General features: G+C 41.0%; 2 protein-coding genes across 2 annotated transcripts; both read left to right on the top strand.

Annotated features, from left to right (window-relative positions):
* Window positions 1–651: 651 nt before the first annotated feature.
* On the top strand, window positions 652–2,359 carry LOC146635322 (uncharacterized). The gene is made up of 3 exons (XM_085346772.1): window positions 652–663; window positions 1,562–1,907; window positions 2,086–2,359. The coding sequence occupies exons 1-3, from the start codon at window positions 652–654 to the stop codon at window positions 2,304–2,306; spliced, it is 579 nt and encodes a 192-aa protein (XP_085202898.1). The 3' UTR covers window positions 2,307–2,359.
* A 6,988-nt stretch (window positions 2,360–9,347) lies between these two features.
* Window positions 9,348–21,892, top strand: LOC146635321 (junctional adhesion molecule-like). Its single transcript, XM_085350085.1, has 4 exons — window positions 9,348–9,357; window positions 9,521–9,874; window positions 20,667–21,020; window positions 21,681–21,892. The coding sequence occupies exons 1-4, from the start codon at window positions 9,348–9,350 to the stop codon at window positions 21,890–21,892; spliced, it is 930 nt and encodes a 309-aa protein (XP_085206211.1).
* The last annotated feature ends 1,201 nt before the right edge of the window (window positions 21,893–23,093 follow it).

Raw genomic sequence — 23,093 nt, 5'->3', positions numbered from 1 at the left:
ACAGAGTTCAGTAGCAGCCCGTCAGTCATTGAAATCAACACCAAGAAGGCAGGCTTATTGTTGCTTCTAGAGCCCCCCGAGATGTCAAAGGGGATTGTATCAAATATGAGAAGTTTGCTCTTTAAAGTGTGTTTAACATGGTAAACTGTGTATTTCAACCATAACTGTGATAAGATGGGGAGTTTTTTAGAGGTTCTGAGGAAATCTCATCTGTCCCATGACTCTAATAGCCATTGTTATTGGGGGATTTTACTATGCAACGATGAGTTGATGTGAAAGTGATTCATGATAACGCGTGGGGTTTTCACAGTTGTGGTGATCTAAATCATTAAAAATTTTACTCTAATATGAGAAAACATGTTTTTCCTAAACTATCATTTTAACATTATTAGTTGTGTTCATGTTTAAAATGTGATCCCTGTGTCTAAACGTGTTAAGAGACTACCTGGAAATGAAAAATATCTCACAGAAGAAGCATTTCCTCAAAGGTTTAAACTGTTAATGCTGCTCTCAGTTCAGCTCAGGATGTCGCTGAATGTGTGTGAAATGAAAATCATTAACATCAGTCTGACATCAGTCACTGTCTTTTGTGCAGGAGGTAGTTTAAAGCAAAGAGGGACCACCGACTGGACATCAAACACATCATCACAGATGTGTGCTCAGGTGAAAACCATCTGACAGCCTTACAAGGCATTTGTGATCACATGCTTGGTATCAGAGGACAAAATAATATCAAAGAGGAGTGTTTTATTGATGATAATGTTTCATTATCTGGGCTAATATCGTTCACGAGTGCTTTAAATCCAATTGGAAAAAACTGGTGAAGGACTTTTACAGACTCACACTGAGCTGGAACCTGTGGTCAGAGGAGTTATCTTATTGTGAACACGATATCTCCTGAACAACTTCAAATAATAGGATCATGTTTAACACAGATGTTCAAATGGACTCCGTGACCACAGACAAAAGCTGAGGTGAAGCCTTGCGGGCAGGTACAACCACCTCTGTTAGGTCCACGTTAATCAAGTGTTTTCCTCATTTCTAGCCTCGGCATCATCCATATGGAGTTATTAGAAAGGGGGGAATTAGGTACAAAGACCCAAACAGTTTAAAGTCTGTAGACAGCTTATTTTGCCGTTCTAAGATAATAGTTAATACGAACAGTCTCTTTTGAAGCTGTAAGTGAACATTAGAGGCACTGCATTTTGTACTGCTTCTGGATTGACTTGTTTTTACAGCCACAGAGGTTGAAAATGTACTTTTAGTTTACACAAATGCTAAATGTGAATTAATAAATACAATAAATAAATAAATAAAACACAATGATCATGTTCAAGATATCTCGGTGTACTTTTAGACATTTAAAAAGAAAAACCTGCCTGCACTGGATGAAAAGAAAGGTTTCCATGACATTTTCACACTTGTGATGTGTGGAACCACAAACGCCCTTTTTTCCTCTGACATCATTTCAGGCTTTTTTTGGATCAACTGTGGTGTGTTCAGTTTTAAATATCCTGTTCTAACAGTGGGAAAAAAAGATTGATTCTTTTCTTTTCTGCAGCAGGATGTGCAGGCGAAGCTTGAAGAGGACGTCACACTTCAGTGTCAGATTTCCACAGATGAAAGAATCTCGGTGTTGAAGTGGAGCAGAGCTGACCTGAACACAGACGGCTACGTCTACTTCTACAGGAACAAACGATTCTATGAAAACTACCAACATCCATCTTTTCATGGCCGAGTGAAGCTGAGGGACCCGGAGATGAAGGATGGAGACGTTTCTGTGATCCTGAAGAACGTCACGTTTAATGACACTGGGATGTATGAGTGTCATGTAGCTGTGAGGAACCCTGTGAGAAGTAAAAGAGTTCACACTGAGATCAGTCACTTCATCAACCTCACAGTCACAGGTGAGTTTGTCTACACGCCCTGAAAACTGCATCGCACCCCAGTTTTTTGGGCCAGTTATAATTTTGTGCAGTTTTGACATAGTGGGTGGATGACCATGTGATGGGTGAAGTCATAGCATGCTGCTAACTCTGTGGATGATCAACAGCAAAACTCTGACAGCTGATGTTTTCTCTGCAGGTGAAACGGATAAAACCTTGTTGGAACAGCAGCTGAAGAAAAAAGGAGCTACAGACATGTATGATGGAAAAGCAGAAACTCTGAGTATTCAGATTGTTGTTGTTGTTGTTGTTATTGTTCTCATCACTGCTGTCATTGGGTTTATGGTATTTCTGAGATTTAAAAGAAGTAAGGAGCAGTTTCCAGCCAAGCCTAGTGATAAGAGGGAGGAAATGGCCTGAAATGTTACTTTCTTTACGATGCAATAAAGAGCACCTCAAGATGATTTCATGTTATTTCTGAATGTACATCAAGTATTTACATGCTGTGTATGATCCTATTGGATTATCTCAAAGTTCCCACCTGAACCCATTTGAGAATCTTTTAGATGTGCTGACAGCTGTAAGTCAAGATAAATGTTGTCCTTGCACATGCAAAGTGAAGCAACGAACTGTTAACAGCAGCTAACAGCTTGGTTGTTAAGGAGATAAACATGGTCCCTACAAGAATTGGCACCCTGATGTAGTGCATTCTGGGTAGCATTCAGAGGGTCATATGGATAAGTTGGGATAAGTTGCTGCTCAAAACAAAGGTCTTGTATTAATACCAGAATCAACTGTTAAATATAGAAACAGCACTGGTGTTCACATTCAGTTCCCTTTTATTTATATAGTCACATTTCACAGTAGGTTTGACTTCGAGGTGCTTTATGCTGTCAGGTTAATACCCTACAATAGCAAAAAGCTCCAACAATCAAGCTGTGAACAAGCACTTGGGTAGACAGGGTAGACACTTTATATTCAACCATCAAACAAAAGAAGCTTCAGTGACACTGAAATTACACGTAACTTAAACTTAAACTCTGCTGATAATAACTTCTGTTCAGTGGTAAATGGACTGAACAGAAAATGGGGAGCTTTAAAATCATACTGTGATTATTTTCAGAGTTCCAGAGAGTTTCAGAGCTCAGAGTACACATGACACTTGGTGCCTTTTAATTCGCCTTATCTCTGACGCATTTTTTAGCCCTCATAACTTGATTAGTAAAACACATATGAAAACATGAAATTTTCAGGGCTTTAAAACACAATTAAGCTTTGTCTCATTCAATCTAAATGTCAGAATCTGAAGGCAGTGAAGTGTTTAATAAAGACATCACAGATGTTATCCTCCACATCTTCTCAGCTCTTGATATTTCTCCAGTTCTCGTGTTCCTTGTTCCTGATGTTGCCGTCACTCAGTATAGTCACATCTGTTCCTCTGCTTGTTCACCACTGCTAGATCTGGTTAGTTAGCCATAACCAGTTTTTTCTCGTCTGTATCTGAGCTTAGCTCCAATATGAGCTAAGCTCTGAGTGCCCTCTTGTGGCACATTTATTAATTGTTTAGAATATATTTATTGCATTCATGTTCAGCTAAATTGCAGTGATGTAACTACTTAATAGCACAGTAGTGTGGGTGTTTGAAGCCTGTGAAATTCCTTATTTTTGTAATTTCCTTTTGGCTCCTGTTTGCAGAAACCACACAATACCCAACCCTCATGTACCACTACACTGAATATAAAATAAACTGCATCTGTTGGAACTCTACATCTGGATGTCAACCTCTCCTTCTGATCCAGGATAACCACAGTAGCACAATCCAGCATTAAAAAGATTTTACACCATCCTCCACAGCAGTACTTTTTATTAATAATCAAAGTCCTCCTGATTGTGACTGGAAAGCATTTATTCCCGAACCTCTAAACTGTTAGTGTCAGTGCTCTGGTCTCTAAAGGTTTAGATTAAGATGTTGTTCATATGTCCAGAGTGTAATGGACCACAAATGTTGCTCTATATAGTCTAAGAATAAAAATATGGGACTGTTAAGAAGTTTCAGGTGACCACTGAAATAATAGCTGATAATCAAGAAAATGCTGAAACAACAAACCTTAAAAGAATCCCTGTAGAAAAAAAAACTACCCTTTTCTTAGTTTTTCAGGAAGAAAATAAGAAGCCTGATTTTGCTAAATTGAGAGAATTTTTAACAATATGCCTGCGTTGCAATTTACAACAACCTTCCCATGTAGAATTTCTATGAGTAAACAGGAGTATTTTACATATGTAGAAATGAAAGATAACAATAATTCATTTTCTCTTCCTCACTTCAAGTGGACTGAAATGGATCATTTGGTGGGCTGGCTCTGGTCCATGAGCCTCATGTTTGATACCGCTGGTGTAAACACCTTTTACAGATGTTTGAGTTTCAGGGCAAAACTTTTGTTGTCAGAAAAATGTACTTTCTTAGCTTAGAGCCAGTTAAATGTGAGACAGCGTATCAGTGAGAAGCACAGGAGGATAAGAGATGACACATCTCACATCAAAGTCACAGTCAGAGAAGATCCACTTAAATCTGAGCGTGAATCCTGTTTATTCTATTAATCAGCTTCTATAATGGTTTTAATGTGACTGATGACTGATTAGTGATCGATTTTGTTGTTGATCAGGTCTGAATCCAGTGGCTTGCCGCTTTGTTATTACGCACATGTTTATGACCCCGCCCTCAGTTTGTTCTTCTTCCTTTAAAAGACACTTGAGGGCGCACTTGAAAACAAACGCACCTGTTTTCAGGCTCGGAAACTTTCAGCTTTATTGAAAAACTGGGATCTCCTATTCTCGTGAAATCTCACCATCCTTTGGATATTTAGCAAACTTTGAAAAGTAGGATCTTCCGAACAATAAGACGGAAATGGCTGCTCGGACATCTGAGGTTCCCAGCTGCACTCACCCTCTTTGTCTGCAGGTGAGTTTGTACTAACACTAAGAGTTTGGATCATATTTATTAGATTTGTTAACTTGCGCGTAAGTGAACCATGAGACTTGCCAGCTCTCACTGCAGTTAAACAGTTAAGGATCATTTCCGCTCAGACTCTGGAGTAACTCTGGAGCGGGTTAAATACATATTTTCTTTTGTGTTTGCTGGCTCCAAAAACCAAAAAATTCAGTCAGAGACGGTGTGAGGAGGTTAAAAACCTTCTGTGCAGACTTTGTGCTTCTCACTGCGCGCGCTCAGATCAAAACAGGCCGTTTTGTTTTGTCTTGTGCGCGTAACCGACCGTTTGAGCGTCTCCCACTTCACTTCATAGAGTAAAGCTACAAGGATAAATGCTGCGTTAGTGGTGCAAATGAGACTTAACATAATATTTGTCTTCTATTATTTACACAATTTCTCATTTTTTTTCCAAACTGCAGTCCGTTTTATTTGAACAATAATATAAAATTTGACGGATTAAACTGATCAAGCAGAAGAAAAGTTACTGCAGCCACAGTCCCTGTGCTGCACTCTGCATTCGTCTGCAAACATCATAAAAGTCACTACTACAACTTTCATTACTTTATTCTTATTGTACTAAATGTTTCTCATATTGTGACTTGTGCTGCCATCTGCTGGTTAAAATAAGCATAAACTGTAACACTTCTCAGAAGTGCTCGGATTTCTTGTAAATGGTCATCTTGTTGCTAATGCTCAGTGCGCCCCCAGGGTGGCTACAATGTAGCTTTCCATCACCAGTGTGTGAATGGGTGGACTAGAAAAGCGCTATACAAATAAATACAGGCCTTTTTTTTTTTTTACCATTTAGCCTCTGTGTAATATTTTGCCATCATGTGTTGATATAATCCAATAAAGAATGACTTATCTATATTCATCTATGCTCTCTCCCTCCCCCTCTTACAAAGTGAAAGTGAAACCAACTCTGTTTTCAGTGCAGGTCAGGCTGCGGACTCTTCACTTCCCAGCCTCCAGTCACAGCAGTCACAGATGGAGTCCCTCATAGTCTTCCTGTTCGTGATTTCTTGCTCTGTAGGTGAGTGAAAGAGAGTTTTTTTTAAAAAAAATATTTTTTTAGGTAAGTATAAATATGTGTAATGTGTTTAAATGTTGATTCCCATGTTGTGTTTGCAGGTTGAGCTCCTGTGTCTCTTTGTAGTCATTTTTTTCAGCATTTTTACAGCAGCATGTTTAATGATGTAACAGCTGATGTCAGATCCAGGGGTGGGGTGGAGGGATTTTAAAGTCCCAGAGTTCACCTGAATCTGGCTGCTGTAAGCTGCTTGTGTTTTGAGTCAGCAGCCACTTTGTGGTTTGTGTGTTCTTTGAATTGCTGCACGATGAGAACAGCAGCAGTCACTCTGGGTCTGAAATGGACACCATGAGATGTTACTTACACGAGATGTTGGACAACCTTTCCCTTTTAAAGTGTGTTTAACGGTGTAACTTTGCATTTTTATCTTAACTATCTTCATCCCACTACGACTGAGTTCTAACAGTGAAAAAACAAAAAGGGAAATGCGAAGTGAAAGCAAAACTTCAATCCAAGACTTTCTCTTTTGGTTGGAAGTCTTTCAGTTCTCCTTTCACTTCTGCTTTGGATTTTAAGGAAATCCTTTATGTCACATAGCTCCAATGTGAGACCTCCCAGCATTAAAATATGACAAGGACAGCTCTGGACTTTGCTTATGTGATGAGTGGGGCTGAGAGTGTTTTGTGCTAACATATAAGATTTTCAAATTTATTGTAAAGAAGCTCATTCCAAATACAGTGGGGCAAAAAAGTATTTAGTCAGCCACCGATTGTGCAAGTTCCCCCACTTAAAATGATGACAGAGGTCAGTAATTTGCACCAGAGGTACACTTCAACTGTGAGAGACAGAATGTGAAAAAAAAATCCATGAATTCACATGGTAGGATTTGTAAAGAATTTATTCGTAAATTAGGGTGGAAAATAAGTATTTGGTCACCTCAAACAAGGAAAATCTCTGGCTCTCACAGACCTGTAACGTCTTCTGTAAGAAGCTTTTCTGTCCCCCACTCGTTACCTGTATGAATGGCACCTGTTTGAACCCATCATCTGTATAAAAGACACCTGTCCACAGCCTCAAACAGTCAGACTCCAAACTCCGCCATGGCCAAGACCAAACAGCTTTCGAAGGACACCAGGAAAAGTATTGTAGACCTGCATCAGACTGGGAAGAGTGAATCTACAATAGGCAAGCAGCTTGGTGTGAAAAAATCAACTGTGGGAGCAATCATCAGAAAATGGAAGACATACAAGACCACTGATAATCTCCCTCGATCTGGGGCTCCACGCAAGATCTCATCCCGTGGGGTCAAAATGATCATGAGAACGGTGAGCAAAGATCCCAGAACCACACGGGGGGACCTGGTGAATGACCTGCAGAGAGCTGGGACCAAAGTAACAAAGGTCACCATCAGTAACACACTACAACGGCAGGGAATCAAATCCCGCAGTGCCAGACGTGTTCCGCTGCTGAAGCCAGTGCATGTCCAGGCCCGTCTGAAGTTTGCCAGAGAGCACATGGATGATACAGCAGAGGATTGGGAGAATGTCATGTGGTCAGATGAAACCAAAGTAGAACTTTTTGGTATAAACTCAACTCGTCGTGTTTGGAGGAAGAAGAATACTGAGTTGCATCCCAAGAACACCATACCTACTGTGAAGCATGGGGGTGGAAACATCATGCTATGGGGCTGTTTTTCTGCCAAGGGGACAGGACGACTGATCCGTGTTAAGGACAGAATGAATGGGGCCATGTATCGTGAGATTTTGAGCCAAAACCTCCTTCCATCAGTGAGAACTTTGAAGATGAAACGAGGCTGGGTCTTCCAACATGACAATGATCCAAAACACACCGCCCGGGCAACAAAGGAGTGGCTCCGTAAGAAGCATTTGAAAGTCCTGGAGTGGCCTAGCCAGTCTCCAGACCTCAACCCCATAGAAAATCTGTGGCGGGAGTTGAAAGTCCGTGTTGCTCGGCGACAGCCCCAAAACATCACTGCTCTCGAGAAGATCTGCATGGAGGAATGGGCCAAAATACCAGCTACTGTGTGTGCAAACCTGGTAAAGACCTATAGTAAACGTTTGACCCCTGTTATTGCCAACAAAGGTTATGTTACAAAGTATTGAGTTGTATTTTTGTTATTGACCAAATACTTATTTTCCACCCTGATTTACGAATAAATTCTTTACAAATCCTACGATGTGGATTCATGGATTATTTTTTCACATTCTGTCTCTCACAGTTGAAGTGTACCTCTGGTGCAAATTACTGACCTCTGTCATCATTTTAGGTGGGGGAACTTGCACAATCGGTGGCTGACTAAATACTTTTTTGCCCCACTGTATGCCTCTAATAATTCCACAACATAAAAATATTATATTAACTTGTGACTTTATTCATTGTGTATTTGAGTCTCTTTTTTTGTTTTTTGTAAATTCATGAAACTCAGAGCTCCCATACAGGGAGGTGGAGGGAGCCTGAAGTGATGTAAAGCTTGGATTAGCTGTCAAACACCTGGGGATCAGACAGATGTTTGACTAAAGATTATCTTTATTGAACTTGAACACATAAGCTTCATTTATATGAAAGTTTAAGTGTTAAGTGTAAATTAAGTGCAGTACACTCAAAAAAGAAAGAAAATCTGCTTTTATTTGACTTTAACTACTTTAATTTCATATATATATATATGAAACATAAAACAATATAACATCACACACACACACATATATTTTTTTTTCAGGTAATTTTGTTACATAAGTTCAATTTAAATGTTCGATTTAATGGAATTTAGTCAAATGAAATTAACTTGATTCATTTTATACCAAGCACTCATAAATCCCACTGTCATTAAATGTGACACTGGCCACATTCTTAATGAGCAATTAATCGAATAAATAAAAAAAGTATTTTATATGTTTCAGTTGCATTTTAATTAAAATCATTGCTTTATGTTTAATAAGGGTGTATAATATTTATTTTTAGTGTGATAGACAATAAAATTGCACAATAATCAGGTACCTTTGAAATAAATAGACAACAAAATACAAAGTAAAGTAGCCAAAAGATACACTCAAAGTTATTTTCTTTCTTACCTGTAAAATTTTAACTTGTTAGTCTGTTATTTTAGTGCCCTGCAGGGTACATAATAATAACATAATTCAGCTAAAATACTCTGAAATTACATTTAAATTAACGGAATTACACCTTGAGACTGGTTTTTACAGAGTCAAGTAAACATAGTTGGAGTTTATTTGATGCCAAAGAAACTGCAACTAACTGAGGGAAGCCTAGCAGACAGCCAGCAGCTACAGCCCTGTGTTAGGGATCGTATTATCGTAATCAAGTATGTCTCAGATTGTAAGCCTCTGCCCACACAAAGCTGTTACAGAACGGGAAATTAGTACAGAGACCAAAACTGCTTTTTGTAGGCCATAAACATTTTAACATGGTGCTCTGTGAGGACTGACGAGCAAAGAGCCTCAAACTGCTGTTTGAGGCTCTTTGCTGTTGTCTTGATTTTTCAGCCACAAATTCTTATCAAGTGCTGTTAACAGTTAAAAATGTTTTAAAATTTTAAAAAGGAGTTACATTTTAAAAAGATTATTTTCTTTCCTTCAGCTCTTCAGCAGGATATGCAGGCGAAGTTTGGAGAGGACGTCACTCTCCAGTGTCAGATTACTACAGATGAAAGAATCTCAGTGGTAAAGTGGAGCAGACCTGACCTGAACACAGACGGCTACGTCTACTTCTACAGGAACAAACGATTCTATGAAAACTACCAACATCCATCTTTTCATGGCCGAGTGAAGCTGAGGGACCCAGAGATGAAGGATGGAGACGTTTCTGTGATCCTGAAGAATGTCACGTTTAATGACACTGGGATGTATGAGTGTCACATAGCAGTGAGGAACCCTGTGAGAAGTAAAAGAGCTCACACTGAGATCAGTCACTTCATTGACCTCACAGTCACAGGTGAGTTTGTAGAGCTCACGCTCAGCTCCCATATCATAAAACCCCCAAAACATAAAAGCGTGAAATTACAAACAAAAATCTAAAACTGCCTGCTGCTAGTATTTCTCTACTCTACGGAAACTGCATGATTATTTGTGACTTGGCAAATAAACAAACAAAAGCCAGTGAGCTACAATTTATCCACAGCTTCTTCTGCTCAATTATTTTAGTGTTAAGCGTGAAGGGGAAACGGCATGCTGCTAACTCAGATGCTAAACATTAAACCACTGTTTGAAATATTCTCTGACAGCTGATGTTCTCTCTGCAGGTGAAACAGATGAAAAGTTGTTGCAGCACCAAATCGTGGAAAGTGAAGCTGGAAACATCCAGGATGTTGGAGACGTAGTAACTCCAACTCTTATAATGGGTGTTTGTTATGTTGTGGTTGCTTTTATTGTTGTTGGTTTTCTGACATTATTCATATTTAAAAGAATTCAGTTAAAAGGACTAGAGGTTACAGTCCCTGATAATGCATTGCTTTAGATGGAGAGACTCTTGAGGGACAGCTGTTATGAGGAAAGGCAGCCCAGAAACTTTGCAAGCAGCACACGTCGTTGTTGCCTCAACTTTCAGTCTTTTACCCAGGCTAATCTGCCATTTTTCTTCCTTGGTTAGGTTTAGGGATTAGAGATCGATCTAGATTATCATATTAAGATTTGGGACACATCGTCAGTAGTGGACCTTGGATTCATCGGGTTTTTCAGACATTATCACTAGACACCCTCATCAAGGAGGCCCTGCCAGGGTTGATCAGGTTTATGTTAAATTGTTATTTCTTTTCTTCTGTTTAGTTTCCTACAGTTTATTTTCTATCTACTGCAACTGAGAAATAATACTTACCTCTTTAGCATTTATGAAGCCATACTTCTTCAAAGGGATAGAAAAGGTGATGTAAGACAAAAGGGACAAGATAGGAGAGAGCAGAGAGGAGAGCCGGAAGAGAGGCGCCCGATCTGGCTTCCCACACCTCCCCGCTGGATCAGGCTGTACACTCTACCTCCCCACTGCCTCCCAGAAAAGGGAAGAAGAGCAGAATATTTCTTTTCTCTCATGGTTAGCTGATTGCCTTGTTGCCCAAGTGATGTCGGCCCTTTTTAGCCATAGCCAGTGACTGGTCCTCTCAACAGTGTTAGCTAGTTTTCTTTTAGCCTGCCGTTGCGCCTGTCCTCTGATCCCATTCTCTCTAAGCAGTTTTGCTGTTGTACTGGCAACAAAGCCCCTGCACCCCACTTCCACCGGGCACACCTTGATCTTCCAGCCTCTGTCCTCTGGAAGTCGATTTAACATGTCCAGAAATATGATTTTATAGAAAGAAAATTTACAGATTTGATGAACTAACACTGATAGCGACTTTGCCAGGCAGCTAAGCAACATGGCCTTTTGGTTTAAAAGTGAAAAATAAGAAATAAAAAGACTGTTCTGTGGTTATCAAAAACATAACAGCTCTGCAAACTCCTCAAATAAACAGCAAATTCAGCCTGGAGCTTCTCACTGAAAATAAACATAATAAAATAAATAGAAAATTCTGAAGAAAATCACAAAAAATGTTTCCGATTGGTGCTAAAAAAGGATTCAGATTGTAAGAGTTACTGAATTGTCCAATAACTTGTTTGCTGTTTGTTTACTGTCATCAGTCTGTGTTTGATGTTGATCCAGGATAATATGAAACAACGATCCTTGTATCCTCACGAGAGTTTGCAAGTCGTATGGTGCTGTTTAATAACAAATGTGTGTTTAGCTCAGTGTCAGTGTCCCTTGCACGAGTGGTCACCTGCTGCTTTTAACTCTTGACCTTTTTTGTAAACGCGGTATACTGATTTGTTCTGGTTTCTTTCGGTCTGTTGTGTAGGACTGTTCACCTGCACATCTGCCCTAATTACCAGTATGATGTTCAGAAATGTCTTGGCCATCAAATTATTTATTAATAAAAAAAGAATAAAAACTGAAAAAGGAAACACAGAATGTGTCACAACTTTCTTTCAGATGCAAATTTAGCTCACTCAAGCTTTTAGCTAACTCTTTAAATTCAATCAAGTAAAAAAAAAACTTCACACATTCACTGAAATAGAACATATGACATGATGTACAAACAGGATGTGTGATTTTTGCAGACCTGCGGACTGTCAGGGACATTTGATGCTGTGAAGAGAAACAGGTATGTGTGGCTTTCAGAGCGAGAGGATGATGATGTTAGGTGAACACCCACAACATCTGTGCATGAGGGTGACTAAATCTGATCCTCTGATCCTTATTTCTGCTGCAGGAGCCACAACGCATTGATTGTTCGTTTGTTTTTTTAATTCACAGAGGGCTACACAGGAACCTATAGAGAAAATGCCCCAGTTGCCTATACTCACTAACCTCCAAAACTAAATTGAAAGAAATTTCTGTTTCTGTCACAATTAACAGGAACTATTTCTTTTATGAAATAGTGTCAGTGCTGAAATCCCTTAAACTAGCCGTCCCCAACCTTTTTTGTGCCACAGACCGGTTTATGCCCGACAATATTTTCATGGATCGGGCTTTAAGGTGTCACGGATAAATACAACAACATAAAACTAGTACCGGTACCGAAAAAAAGAAAATTTATTCATAACACACGTGAAAAGCCAAAGGAAAACCAAGTAAATGATAAAAACGATAACAAAATAACACTGAAAACCGATAAAAACCTGAAAACTATACATTTCACACCTGAGCCTCAACTCTCGCGCCCCGGTACCAAACGACTCACGGTCCGAGGCCCAGGGGTTGGGGACCGCTGCCTTAAACTGTCCTGAAATATCAGCTGACAGACCAGCTCATACTGAGGAGACACACAACATGATAGAACATATTTTACATACACTTGGAAACCACGCTGAACTCTGAGTCATGAGTTAAAACAATTCAAAATCTGCTTCTCTAACATAATCAGATTTTGAATTGTTTTAATGCAGCTGAAGCTGTAAAAGGGAGAAACAACACTCGTGTTTACAGAGTGAAACACTTTCAGACGCTCAGGTGAGATGATCAAGTAAAGCAGAAAAAATATAACGTACAGCTCACAAAGAGCAGTTGGTTACTCTCCAAAAAAGAACATTTTACTTCTGAGAAAATGTTAACAGATCATTTTATTTTATTTATTTTTGAGGGAGTCTGGTATAAGCAGTGACTGCAGTGTTTCTAAAATAGAGACTATTTGCAGTATAGAGTTACACTTGTGTTTGGTGTCAATGATCCGGAATGAATGGGGAAGTTTGTATGACTCATTACTGTTGATATTGATGTGACATTTTTATGCTTCAGTGGTTCGCCTCTGTCAGTGCGCCCCAGGGTGGCTGTGGCTACAATGTAGCTTGCCATCACCAGTGTGTGAATGTGTGCGTGAATGGGTGGATGACTGGATATGTAAAGCGCTTTGGGGTCCTTAGGGACTAGTAAAGCGCTGTATAAATACAGGCCATTTACCATTTAATGAAGGAGAGTTTGTGAGCTGTGACAGATGTAACGTTCTCTCTCTTTATCTTTTTCTTCCCTGCAGTCAGCGTGGGTGAAGCCTCTGCACTGTCTCTAAGATGTTGTCACAGATGAGTTGTCTCAAGGTCCTCTTGATTACATTTCTAATTCCTGCATCCTGATTTATACTGAATTGTTTATTTATTTAGTATAATTCAGAGTAATCTTGTAAACTTGTTTACTTTTGTGTATTCTTTTGCACACATAGTCAGACAAAAATAAGCAGTATGCATGCACACGGTTAACTGTCTGCAGTTCTTTGTAACAATGTGTTGTTGCAGTGAAATGAACAAACAAATCTATCATATCTACCTATAGCTCATCAATCCATTTTTGCACCAGAGGTTGTGTAGTTAGGCATGCTATTACTTGTCAAGCCCATGAAAAATGTACTAAATCTTGTCTGCCAAAGAATTTGTTCTGCTCTTGTTTGGTGTCATTTAATTGGCCCAGTTTAAGGGAAATAAACAGGCTTTCCAACATTAAAAGATTTACTGCCAAGAATTTACAACAAAGAAATAATCAACCAAACACAAATTTCCTTCTGTGCTAACTTTATGTGGTGTGGATATTACTAGGGTGACCTACTGTGACATCACACATGTGGCAAAAAAGTGCTCCAAGAGTGAGGTGTTGTGGCCATACATGCCAACCTTGAGACCTCAGAATTAGGGAGACATTCAAAAGAGCTGTTGGGGGGGGGGGGGGGGGGGGGGGGGTGATAAATACATTTTACAGGGTTTATTTATAGGATAAAATACGTTAAATGTCACCGTTATTATTGGCCGGCCCGGAAACAGCGGGGGTGTCCAAAGAGGCTGCTTCACATCACTAGTGATTTCTCCCTTCCCTGTTCCAGTTTATCTTCCCGGCTGTGTGAGTTTCATCTCCCCACACCTGAGCTGTTTTCAGGGGATGTAGGGAAGTGTGCGGGTTTTCTTATGCAGTGCTCACTCCAGTTTCGCCAGCGGCCTCATGCCTTCTCTAATGACAGAAGTAAGATCTCATATTTTGTTCAGTTGCTACGAGATCGTGCGCTGACCTGGGCACAAGCTGTGCTAAGCGCTAGTCCCGAAATTACTTATGATGATTTTTTTGTCTCTGTTTCGGAGTGTTTTTGATAAGGGCTCCACTGCTGCGGCGGCTGGGCTCCGCCTCATGAATCTGAAGCAAGGTAAGCAGAGCCTGGCAGATTTTTCTGTTGACTTTTGGACACTAGCGACTCAAGCGGGGTGGGGGCAGGAAGCTTTAAAGACGGCACTGCTAAATAATGTGAGTAAGGATATTAAAGATGAACTGATGGTGCGTGAGTTACCCTCTTTAGGTGCGATCATGTCCCTATGCATCCGAATAGACGATCGCCTGCGTGCACGGCAAAGCACGCAACGTCGCTTCGCTCAGCCTCGGCCACCGAGGGACGCCTCACCGGGGCCTGGAGCGGCACGCGAGCACGGCGAGGTTGAGGAGGAGGAGCAGCCCATGCAACTTGGACGTTCGCAGCTCTCGCCCGCAGAACGTCAACAGCGTATGGCCGCCGGTGAGTGTTTATATTGCAGCCGTAAGGGCCATTTTGCCTCTTCACGGGCAAAAGGGCGCTCGCCAGTAGTTGAGAGAATACTGGTGGGCGATATAACGACTAAATGTTCTCTCCCCCGGCTTATGTTACCTGCAAAAATGGTAAATGGCCTGCATTTGTATAGCGCTTTTCTAGTCCATAGGACCCCAAAGCGCTTTACACTACATTCAGTCATTCACACACACATTGGCGATAGCAAGCTACATTGTAGCCACAGCTGCCCTGGGGCACACTGACAGAGCGAGGCTGCCGGACACAGGCGCCACCGGGCCCTCTGACCACCACCAGTAGGCAAACATGGGGTTAGTATCTTGCCCAAGGATATTTGGATGCAGCCTGGGATCGAACCACCGACCTTCTGATTAGTGGCTGACCTGCTCTGCCACCTGAGCTACAGCCACCACCTGCAAAACTCACCATTAAGAACGTTACCCACTCTCTTCAAGCTCTAGTGGATTCATGTGCTGAGCAGTTTCATTGACGCAGCTCTGGCGAAAAAGCTAAACATCACACTACACGCCCTACCCGATCCACTTGCTGTCACAGCCCTATCTGGGCAACGCTTGTCAGACATAACCCAAATCACAGAACCCCTGTCTCTTACTCTCTCGGGTAACCACTCAGAGCGCATCAAGCTTTTTGTGTTTCAAGCACCGCGCACCCCCTTTGTATTGGGTTATCCATGGCTGCTCCAACACAATCCGCACATCGATTGGAAGAAAGAGTAACCGGGTGGAGCATTGACTGCTACATGAACTGTCTCCAAGCTGCACCTGCTCCAACCACATCTCAAGGGTCTGACCAGCCAGTCCCGCGTGTTTATCATGATTTGGCTGAAGTGTTTAGTAAAGACGGGGCACGTTCACTTCCCCCTCATAGACCGTATGAGCCTCTCCTCTGGCTTCCACCCGCAAAGCAACGGCCAAACGGAGCGCATCAACCAAGAGTTGGAGGCCGCCCTCCGCTGTGTCGCCTCTCATAACCAGGCCATCTGGAGCGAACACCTGCCATGGATAGAGTATGCTCACAACAGTCACACATCCTCTGCTACCGGCGTGTCACCCTTCGAGGCGTCTCTGGGATACCAACCACCTCTGTTTCCCATGGTTGAAGGTGAGCATACTGTTCTGTCTGTCCAACATCACCTCCGCAGGTGTCGCAGGGCCTGGCGGGCCACTCGGGCGGCTTTACTCCGGACGAAGGAACGGAATAAGGCACTCGCGGATCGCCACCGGACGGCCGCCCCTGAGTATGTGGTGGGGCAGAAGGTATGGCTCTCCACTCAATTCGTGCCCTTACGTGCGGAATCTAAGAAACTCACCCCCAACTTCATCGGCCCGTTTGAAATCGGTGCTGTGATCAACCCTGCATCCGTCCGCTTGGTACTGCCACGCAATATGCGTATTCATGATGTATTCCATGTCTCTCAGGTCAAACCAGTGGTCTCCAGCCCGTTGTGCCCTCCTTCCAGGCCCCTGCCGCCCCCCCGGCTCGTGGGTGGCCAGCTGGTTTACGCAGTCTCGCGCATCTTGGACTCCTGACGCCGGGGTCGGGGATTTCAGTACCTGGTTGACTGGGAGGGCTACGGGCTACAGCAACATTCCTGGGTGCCCCGGTCGGCTATCGTGGGTAGGGGTCTGCTCCGGGACTTCCACCGCCTGCACCCAGGTAGGCCTGGTGGGTCGCCGGGAGGCTCCCGTTGGGGGGGGGGGGGTACTGTCATGGTCCCTGTGCCTCCCCGGCCAGCCCAGTGTGGCCACAAGTGTTTGTTGTTTTTCTCTCGCTCTCTCTCTCCTACCTGTCTGCCTGGGCGGAGCTCTGATTGGGCTCCTGCCCTTGGCCCACGCACCTGCAGCTGATCTCGAGCGAATTGCAGTTCTCTGGCTCTTCTTAAGGCTGGGGCTCTGAGCTATTCGTCGCTGGAATATTGAGTAACTCTCGTTAGTATTGCCTGGCTTCTTTGCTATCCACTCCCACACACTCTGACTGTATGAAGGTCATTTGGAGACATTTCACTTTTTTTTAACTGCAAAGTAAACTCTTTGATTTGGATTTAATATATGATCATGTTTGAATATTTATGAGTGTTTAACTAAACCCTACCCTTGTGTACATAACACTCATTTAACTTTACTTATTATTTTCTATGCTTAGAGTTAGGTTTATTCTTATATTATAATAATCTTTTTTTAGTTGTTTATTTAGTCGTGTGAAGGGATCTCTCAAAGTATGAATTTCATTGCTCAGCATAACCATTTGTGTTTTGCAGTGTATATGACAATACATATCATGAATCTTGAATATTTGTGTCTTCTATGATGATCTGTTGTCACTCAAGCTGCTCTTCTGCCACCTGGAGGCTTGAAAGTGTTAAAGCATCAATCTGCAGCTCAGTGAATGTGACATCAGAATAACCAGCACAGCCAAAGAATCCCGAACAAACTGAAGTGTTTGCTGACGGGTCACACTTCACTTCCCTTTAAAGTGAGAGACCAGATTCAGCTGTTGCAGTTTGAGCATCACGTTCACACAAAACATAAAGTTAAAGCTGTCGTGTTGATATTTAAAGTACTTTGATTCGTTTGGATAACAAGAGACCATTTAGAGCAGCTAAGAAGGAAAAAAGTCCACAACATGAGACTGATGACTAACTTAAAATAATTTTTCTTTTTAACTCTCTTTATTAGAGAGGAGCTGGAAGCAGCTATTAGCTATATGCTCTTTTGTCTAAAAGTAGCGCTTTTGCTACTAATTAAAAGCATTTCTGCAAACAGTTGCATTGTATTGCTTACTGAGGCTTTTATTATGGGGCATTTACAGGAACTTTCTGTAGTAAAAAGAATTACCTTCATGTGATCAACCTGCACCATTGCGTTCGGCTCCGTGTGTGCATGTCCACCAGTGTCACACAGTGTGACGCGGACTGTGGGGGCACTCCGGAGTGGCTCTTTCTGTTTCGCTTCTGTGTATAAAAGGTTTCTGTTCCCTGTCAACATCTTTCGGTGTAGGTGAAGCCTCTGCAGTATCTTACAGCTGTGGTCACAGATGGATTCTCTCAATTTCCTCCTGATTTCATCCCTCGTTTCTGCATCTACATGTGAGTGAAACTGAAGTTGTATTTTTATTCCTACAGAACCAAGAAGAAACCTATGAGTAATAAGGGTTAAGTAATGGTTAATAAGTATCATTCAGAGTGATCTGTTTAACATGTGAAATGTTCATTTTTGAGTATTATTTGGAGGTTGTGGTCAATATGACTTCCTCTTTTCCTGAATCACTTTTTATTGACCTTGGATGAAGAGTCTCGAGTTAATACACTGCAGTTTTTGATAGTGAGATAGTGGATGGTGTAGACTCTACAATGTCTGCACAGGGCTTCACGATGTTTTGAAAGCTGTTGAAAAAAACTTTTTAGACTTTACGTAAGTAAAAAGTACCAGAGTTTTATGACACCCTCTGGGTACACTCCTGGTTAAACCACAATGTAAACATCCTGAGTCTGTGGCTCTTGTACAGTGTTTTCGCTTTGATGCTGACTTTATGAAATTGCAGGATGCTGACAACAAAGACAAAAGACTGCAAACTTCAAAACAGAAAATCAGTGAGGGATAAACACCTACATACTCGTAATCTCCTGTTAAAATACAAAACTGCATAAATAACCTCAAGAAAGGTCAAAGTCATGAAAACACAATACATGTGAAATCTAAACTAAGGCAGAAAAAATAACTTTTACTTTTTTAAAACTTTTTTAGTTTTAATGGCCCATCAAGAATTCTATTGGCTTGTGAAAAAAATCTTTTTTGATATTTTTAAATGTTACCACTGTTTAATTAACATGATTTTTTTAAATATTATTTCACTTAAAATGTGTAAAATTTTATGAAAGCTTTAAAATTAATCTGGTGTAGTGGAAGCATCACTTTCACACAAACTGATGCTTAGTCCGACATGCATATTTCAAAGCATCACTCAAATACAGGGGCGTCTAACTCCAGGCCTCCAGGGCCGGTGTCCTGCAGGTTTTAGATGTGTCCTTGATCCAACACAGCTGATTTAAATGGCTAAATTACCTCCTCAACATGTCTTAAAGTTCTCCAGAGGCCTGGTAATGACCTAATCATTTGATTCAGGTGTGCTGACCCAGGGAGAGATCTAAAACCTGCAGGACACCGGCCCTTAAGGCCTGGAGTTCCCAACCTCTGCTCTAATAGAACTAAACAAAGTAAAAAAAACAAAAACAATCGTATTAATTTTTAAACTTAATTTGTTGCATTTTTTGTCTTTTTTTTGACAAATTAATGAAACTCAAACCTGACGTGCAGCAAAGTGGAGACACCAAATCTGAACAAAACAGAAGAAAATATTTTCGATTTTTCTTTAAGATAATTTAAGTGCTGTGGTTTAAAGAAACTATCAACCTAAACTATTTATCTTCTGTCCCCTGTAGTAGGCATAAGAATCTGTCTCATCTTATTGAATTGACCACAACTAAGAGCCAGTAAATTCGGATTCTAGTTTATCTGAATCATGCTGTGAACACATGATCTGAACTTCTAGTTTTTTCTCTAAAACCTGGTTTATGTAAACAGAGGGCCACCTGTTTGGTGGTTTGGGGCAATGTCCTTTTTCTAATACTAAAAAACAATTTCAACCCAGTTTCACTTGGTATTAATGGTTCTTCCCTTCAGAGAGGAGAACCACGCTCTGGTTTGTGCCCCCTTTTTTTTTTCTTTTTTTTTCTGTTTTCTATAACCTGAGGACCACCTGTTTTTTTGCAGTTTGGCACAGTGTTTCTTTTTCACTCAGCATGTGTTTATACACCTCTCTGCATTTAATCCTGAGTTACTATTCATCTCACAGTCCGTTCAATAGCATGTCTTTTATCCTGTCTCCCTGCGCTCACCCTCAACCGGAATGTTTCCTCCTGTTAAAAGAGAGTTTTTCCTTCCCGCTGTCACCAACTGCTTGCTCATAGGGGTCGTCTGATTATTGGGGTTCATGTTGAATATTGTTGGATCTGTATTGGATGTGCTGATATGCTAACATCCAAATAAATCACTCAAAAAACCTGGAGCAAAAACTGATTTGATGGTCTCCTCTGCACAGCAGCAATAATAATAATTATGAGATAATTAAATTAAAAATGCACCAACAGGACAAAGAAGGTCCACAGGTCTAATTCACGCATCTCCAGTTAGCTGAGGTTAAGTCAGCAGTTAGAAGCTGCACACAGCCATCTTATAACACCTGTTAATTAACCATGTTCCTAATTTTATTTCTTTTTCTTTTAAATTCACCCCCCTGTAAACTGTTACGAAGCTGGAAATATGAATTTAAATTATCTTTGAACTGAAGTAACAGTGTAAAGAACAGAAGGACAGCGATGTGAGAGACGATTATGTCAGGTCATTGCTGAGAAAGCTCCTGAGTCTTGCAGTTTACTTAAATTTTCACTTAGTCTAATGGAAACTTTTATTTTTCCCAGAACTGCAGGCGTTTTACAAGAAGTCACTTCGCTTACTTGCCTAAAAACGTTTCCATCATGAGGCGCTCACACCAGAGATGTGTGAAACATTAAAAGTGTCAAAGGTTATGTTTAACAGCAGCTTCATGAATTAAAAAAAGTCACAGGTTTGAAATTAAACTCATGATTACTGATTATTTTGTTGTCTTCAGCTCTGCAGCAGGATATTGAGGCAAAGCTTGGAGCTGACGTCACTCTTCAGTGTCAGATTTCCACAGATGAAATAATCTCGGTGTTGAAGTGGAGCAGAGCTGACCTGAACACAGACGGCTACGTCTACTTCTACAGGAACAAACGCTCCTATGAAAACTACCAACATCCATCTTTTCATGGCAGAGTGAAGCTGAGGGACCCGGAGATGAAGGACGGAGACGTTTCTCTGATTCTGAAGAACGTCGCGTTTAATGACACTGGGATGTATGAGTGTCACATAGCTGTGAGGAACCCTGTGAGAAGTAAAAGAGTTCACACTGAGATCAGTCACTTCATCAACCTCACAGTCACAGGTGAGTTTGTGGAGCTCACGCTCAGCTCCCACATCATTTACAAACCTGAAAACTGAAAATAAAATCAGTTGGCTCCCAGCACCTACAGGAACTGCGCAGTCTCGCAGCTTTATGAGACGGTTACACTTCTCTGCACTTGCAACTTGACAAATAAATGAAGAGTACCTCCCATGGTCTCCTCTGCTCACTCCTTCCAGTGTGAATGTGAAGGGCAGTAGCATTGCATGCTGCTAGCACAGATGCTAGACATGCTTTTTTTCTGATGAGGAGCTAAAGCTGCTGTAGGGCCGGCTCTTTACTGTCATTGCACAGTCATAGTTTGTACAATAGTATACTGAAATTGTAGTATTGTCCCACATCGGTGCTACAGAAAGACAAGCAAAACATACTAAACAAATGTCACACATACAGCATAGAAATACACAAAAATGCACGTGTATGTGCAGTTAATTGAATTACGATGTGTTCAGAGATTAAATGTACAATATGTGCAGAAGGTAAGAAAACATATGCACAAAAATAACATGAGGTATCAGCACTGATTATGGCTGCAGAGTCTGTGACAACAAACAACCGGTGTCCTGGGTTTGCGCACCTGTAGGTTTGCTGCTGCTTTGGTGTCTGACAGATTTTCCGCTGACAGCTGATGTTTTTCTGCAGGTGAAACTCATGGAAACATGAAACTGGTGAAAACAGGAGATGGAAACATAGAGGAGGTGGTAGAAGTGGAGACTAGGACAGATCAGATGGTTGTTCCTGCTGTCTCTGCTGCTGCGACTGTCATTGTTATTACAGCTGGATTTGTGGCAATGTGGAGATTTAAAAGAAAGAAACAGCAGCACATGGAGGCAGATAACCAGCAGCTGGTCTGAAACGTCCAGGAGTTTCTGGTACAGTAAGCTAATTGTGCGTGAGAGCAATACACAGAGAGGGAGGACAGGTGGGACCAGTTCTGTGGGCGATGTGCTTCTGAGAAGGAGCGGCGTCTGTGTTCGTAGTTCCCGCCTGACCTCTTCAGAATCAGCTGATTTTTTTTTTTTTTTTTTTTGCACCATAACTTTAGTATATTTAGAAAAAACACACAGACTTTCTTTGTAGTATTAATTCACCCTGTTTCTCCAGCATTTTTCCCCTGAAGTGCAGAAGATATCCACATGAAATCTTCAGGGCAGACAAACAAATTTAAAACTGCAACCAAATCAGTTTTATACCCACTCAAAGTGACAAACTCTAACAATAACATCTCTTTTGTATTTGTTTGTTTAGCGTAATTGTTTCCCATAGTTTCACAGCATAACCTGTGAGCATCTGAGTTTTATTTTCTGTATTTTCATAGTAACAGTTGGGACTTTTTTTTTCTTTTTGTTTGTTTCTTTATGTTTCTGCTGTTATTTTACTGTTTTTGTTTCATGACCACTTCAAGGCACTGAGTTCCTTTTAAGTTTTTTATTGCATAATTTTGGGGGTTTTCTGGTTGCTTTTACTCAGACTTCATGTTCTCAGTTTGAAAGCTTCTCTGTTTTGAGTTTTTCGTACTTTTGAAATCTGTTTGAGAGGTTGCTGTTTGCATTTGCATCATGGTGTTTTCCCCCAACATTTTGTTCAGTGTGTTTTAGTTTCATTATGTCTTTTGTTATTTCCACTTTCCTTTCATCATTCTCTCACCGCATCTGTTTGCCTGTGTGTTTACCTTTGCCCACAGACTCTTGGTGTTCTGGGAAATTTCCAACAATGTGAATTACTTTCTCCCTGAAAGATGATTGATTACATTTCAGTTTGTATCTTAATAAAATTTAAGAAAGTTGTTGTTTGTTTTACAGAAAAACTGTTAAATCTGTTAAAAAATGCAGAAAAAAAGAATTCTTGTACTTTCTCAGCAGGTTACAGTCACTACAGTCTGCACCTGTTTGTTTTGTAGTGTGATTATTACAGGAAACTTCACAGACAGTTTCTCTCTCCATCACATCAACAATGGAGATTTCCTCTTTCAACCAGCCATCTATTAGAAACTCCCAGGTGCTCATGAGCAGAGCAATCTGAGACACTGTAAGATCTGTTATTTTTCAGTGGCAG

The sequence above is a fragment of the Diplotaxodon limnothrissa genome, linkage group LG3 (genome assembly GCF_057381915.1).
Source record: "Diplotaxodon limnothrissa isolate DT_005_m linkage group LG3, D_limnothrissa_male_GT1.1, whole genome shotgun sequence".
Classification (NCBI taxonomy): Eukaryota; Metazoa; Chordata; class Actinopteri; order Cichliformes; family Cichlidae; genus Diplotaxodon; species Diplotaxodon limnothrissa.
This window is presented reverse-complemented; position numbering and strand designations above follow the sequence as displayed.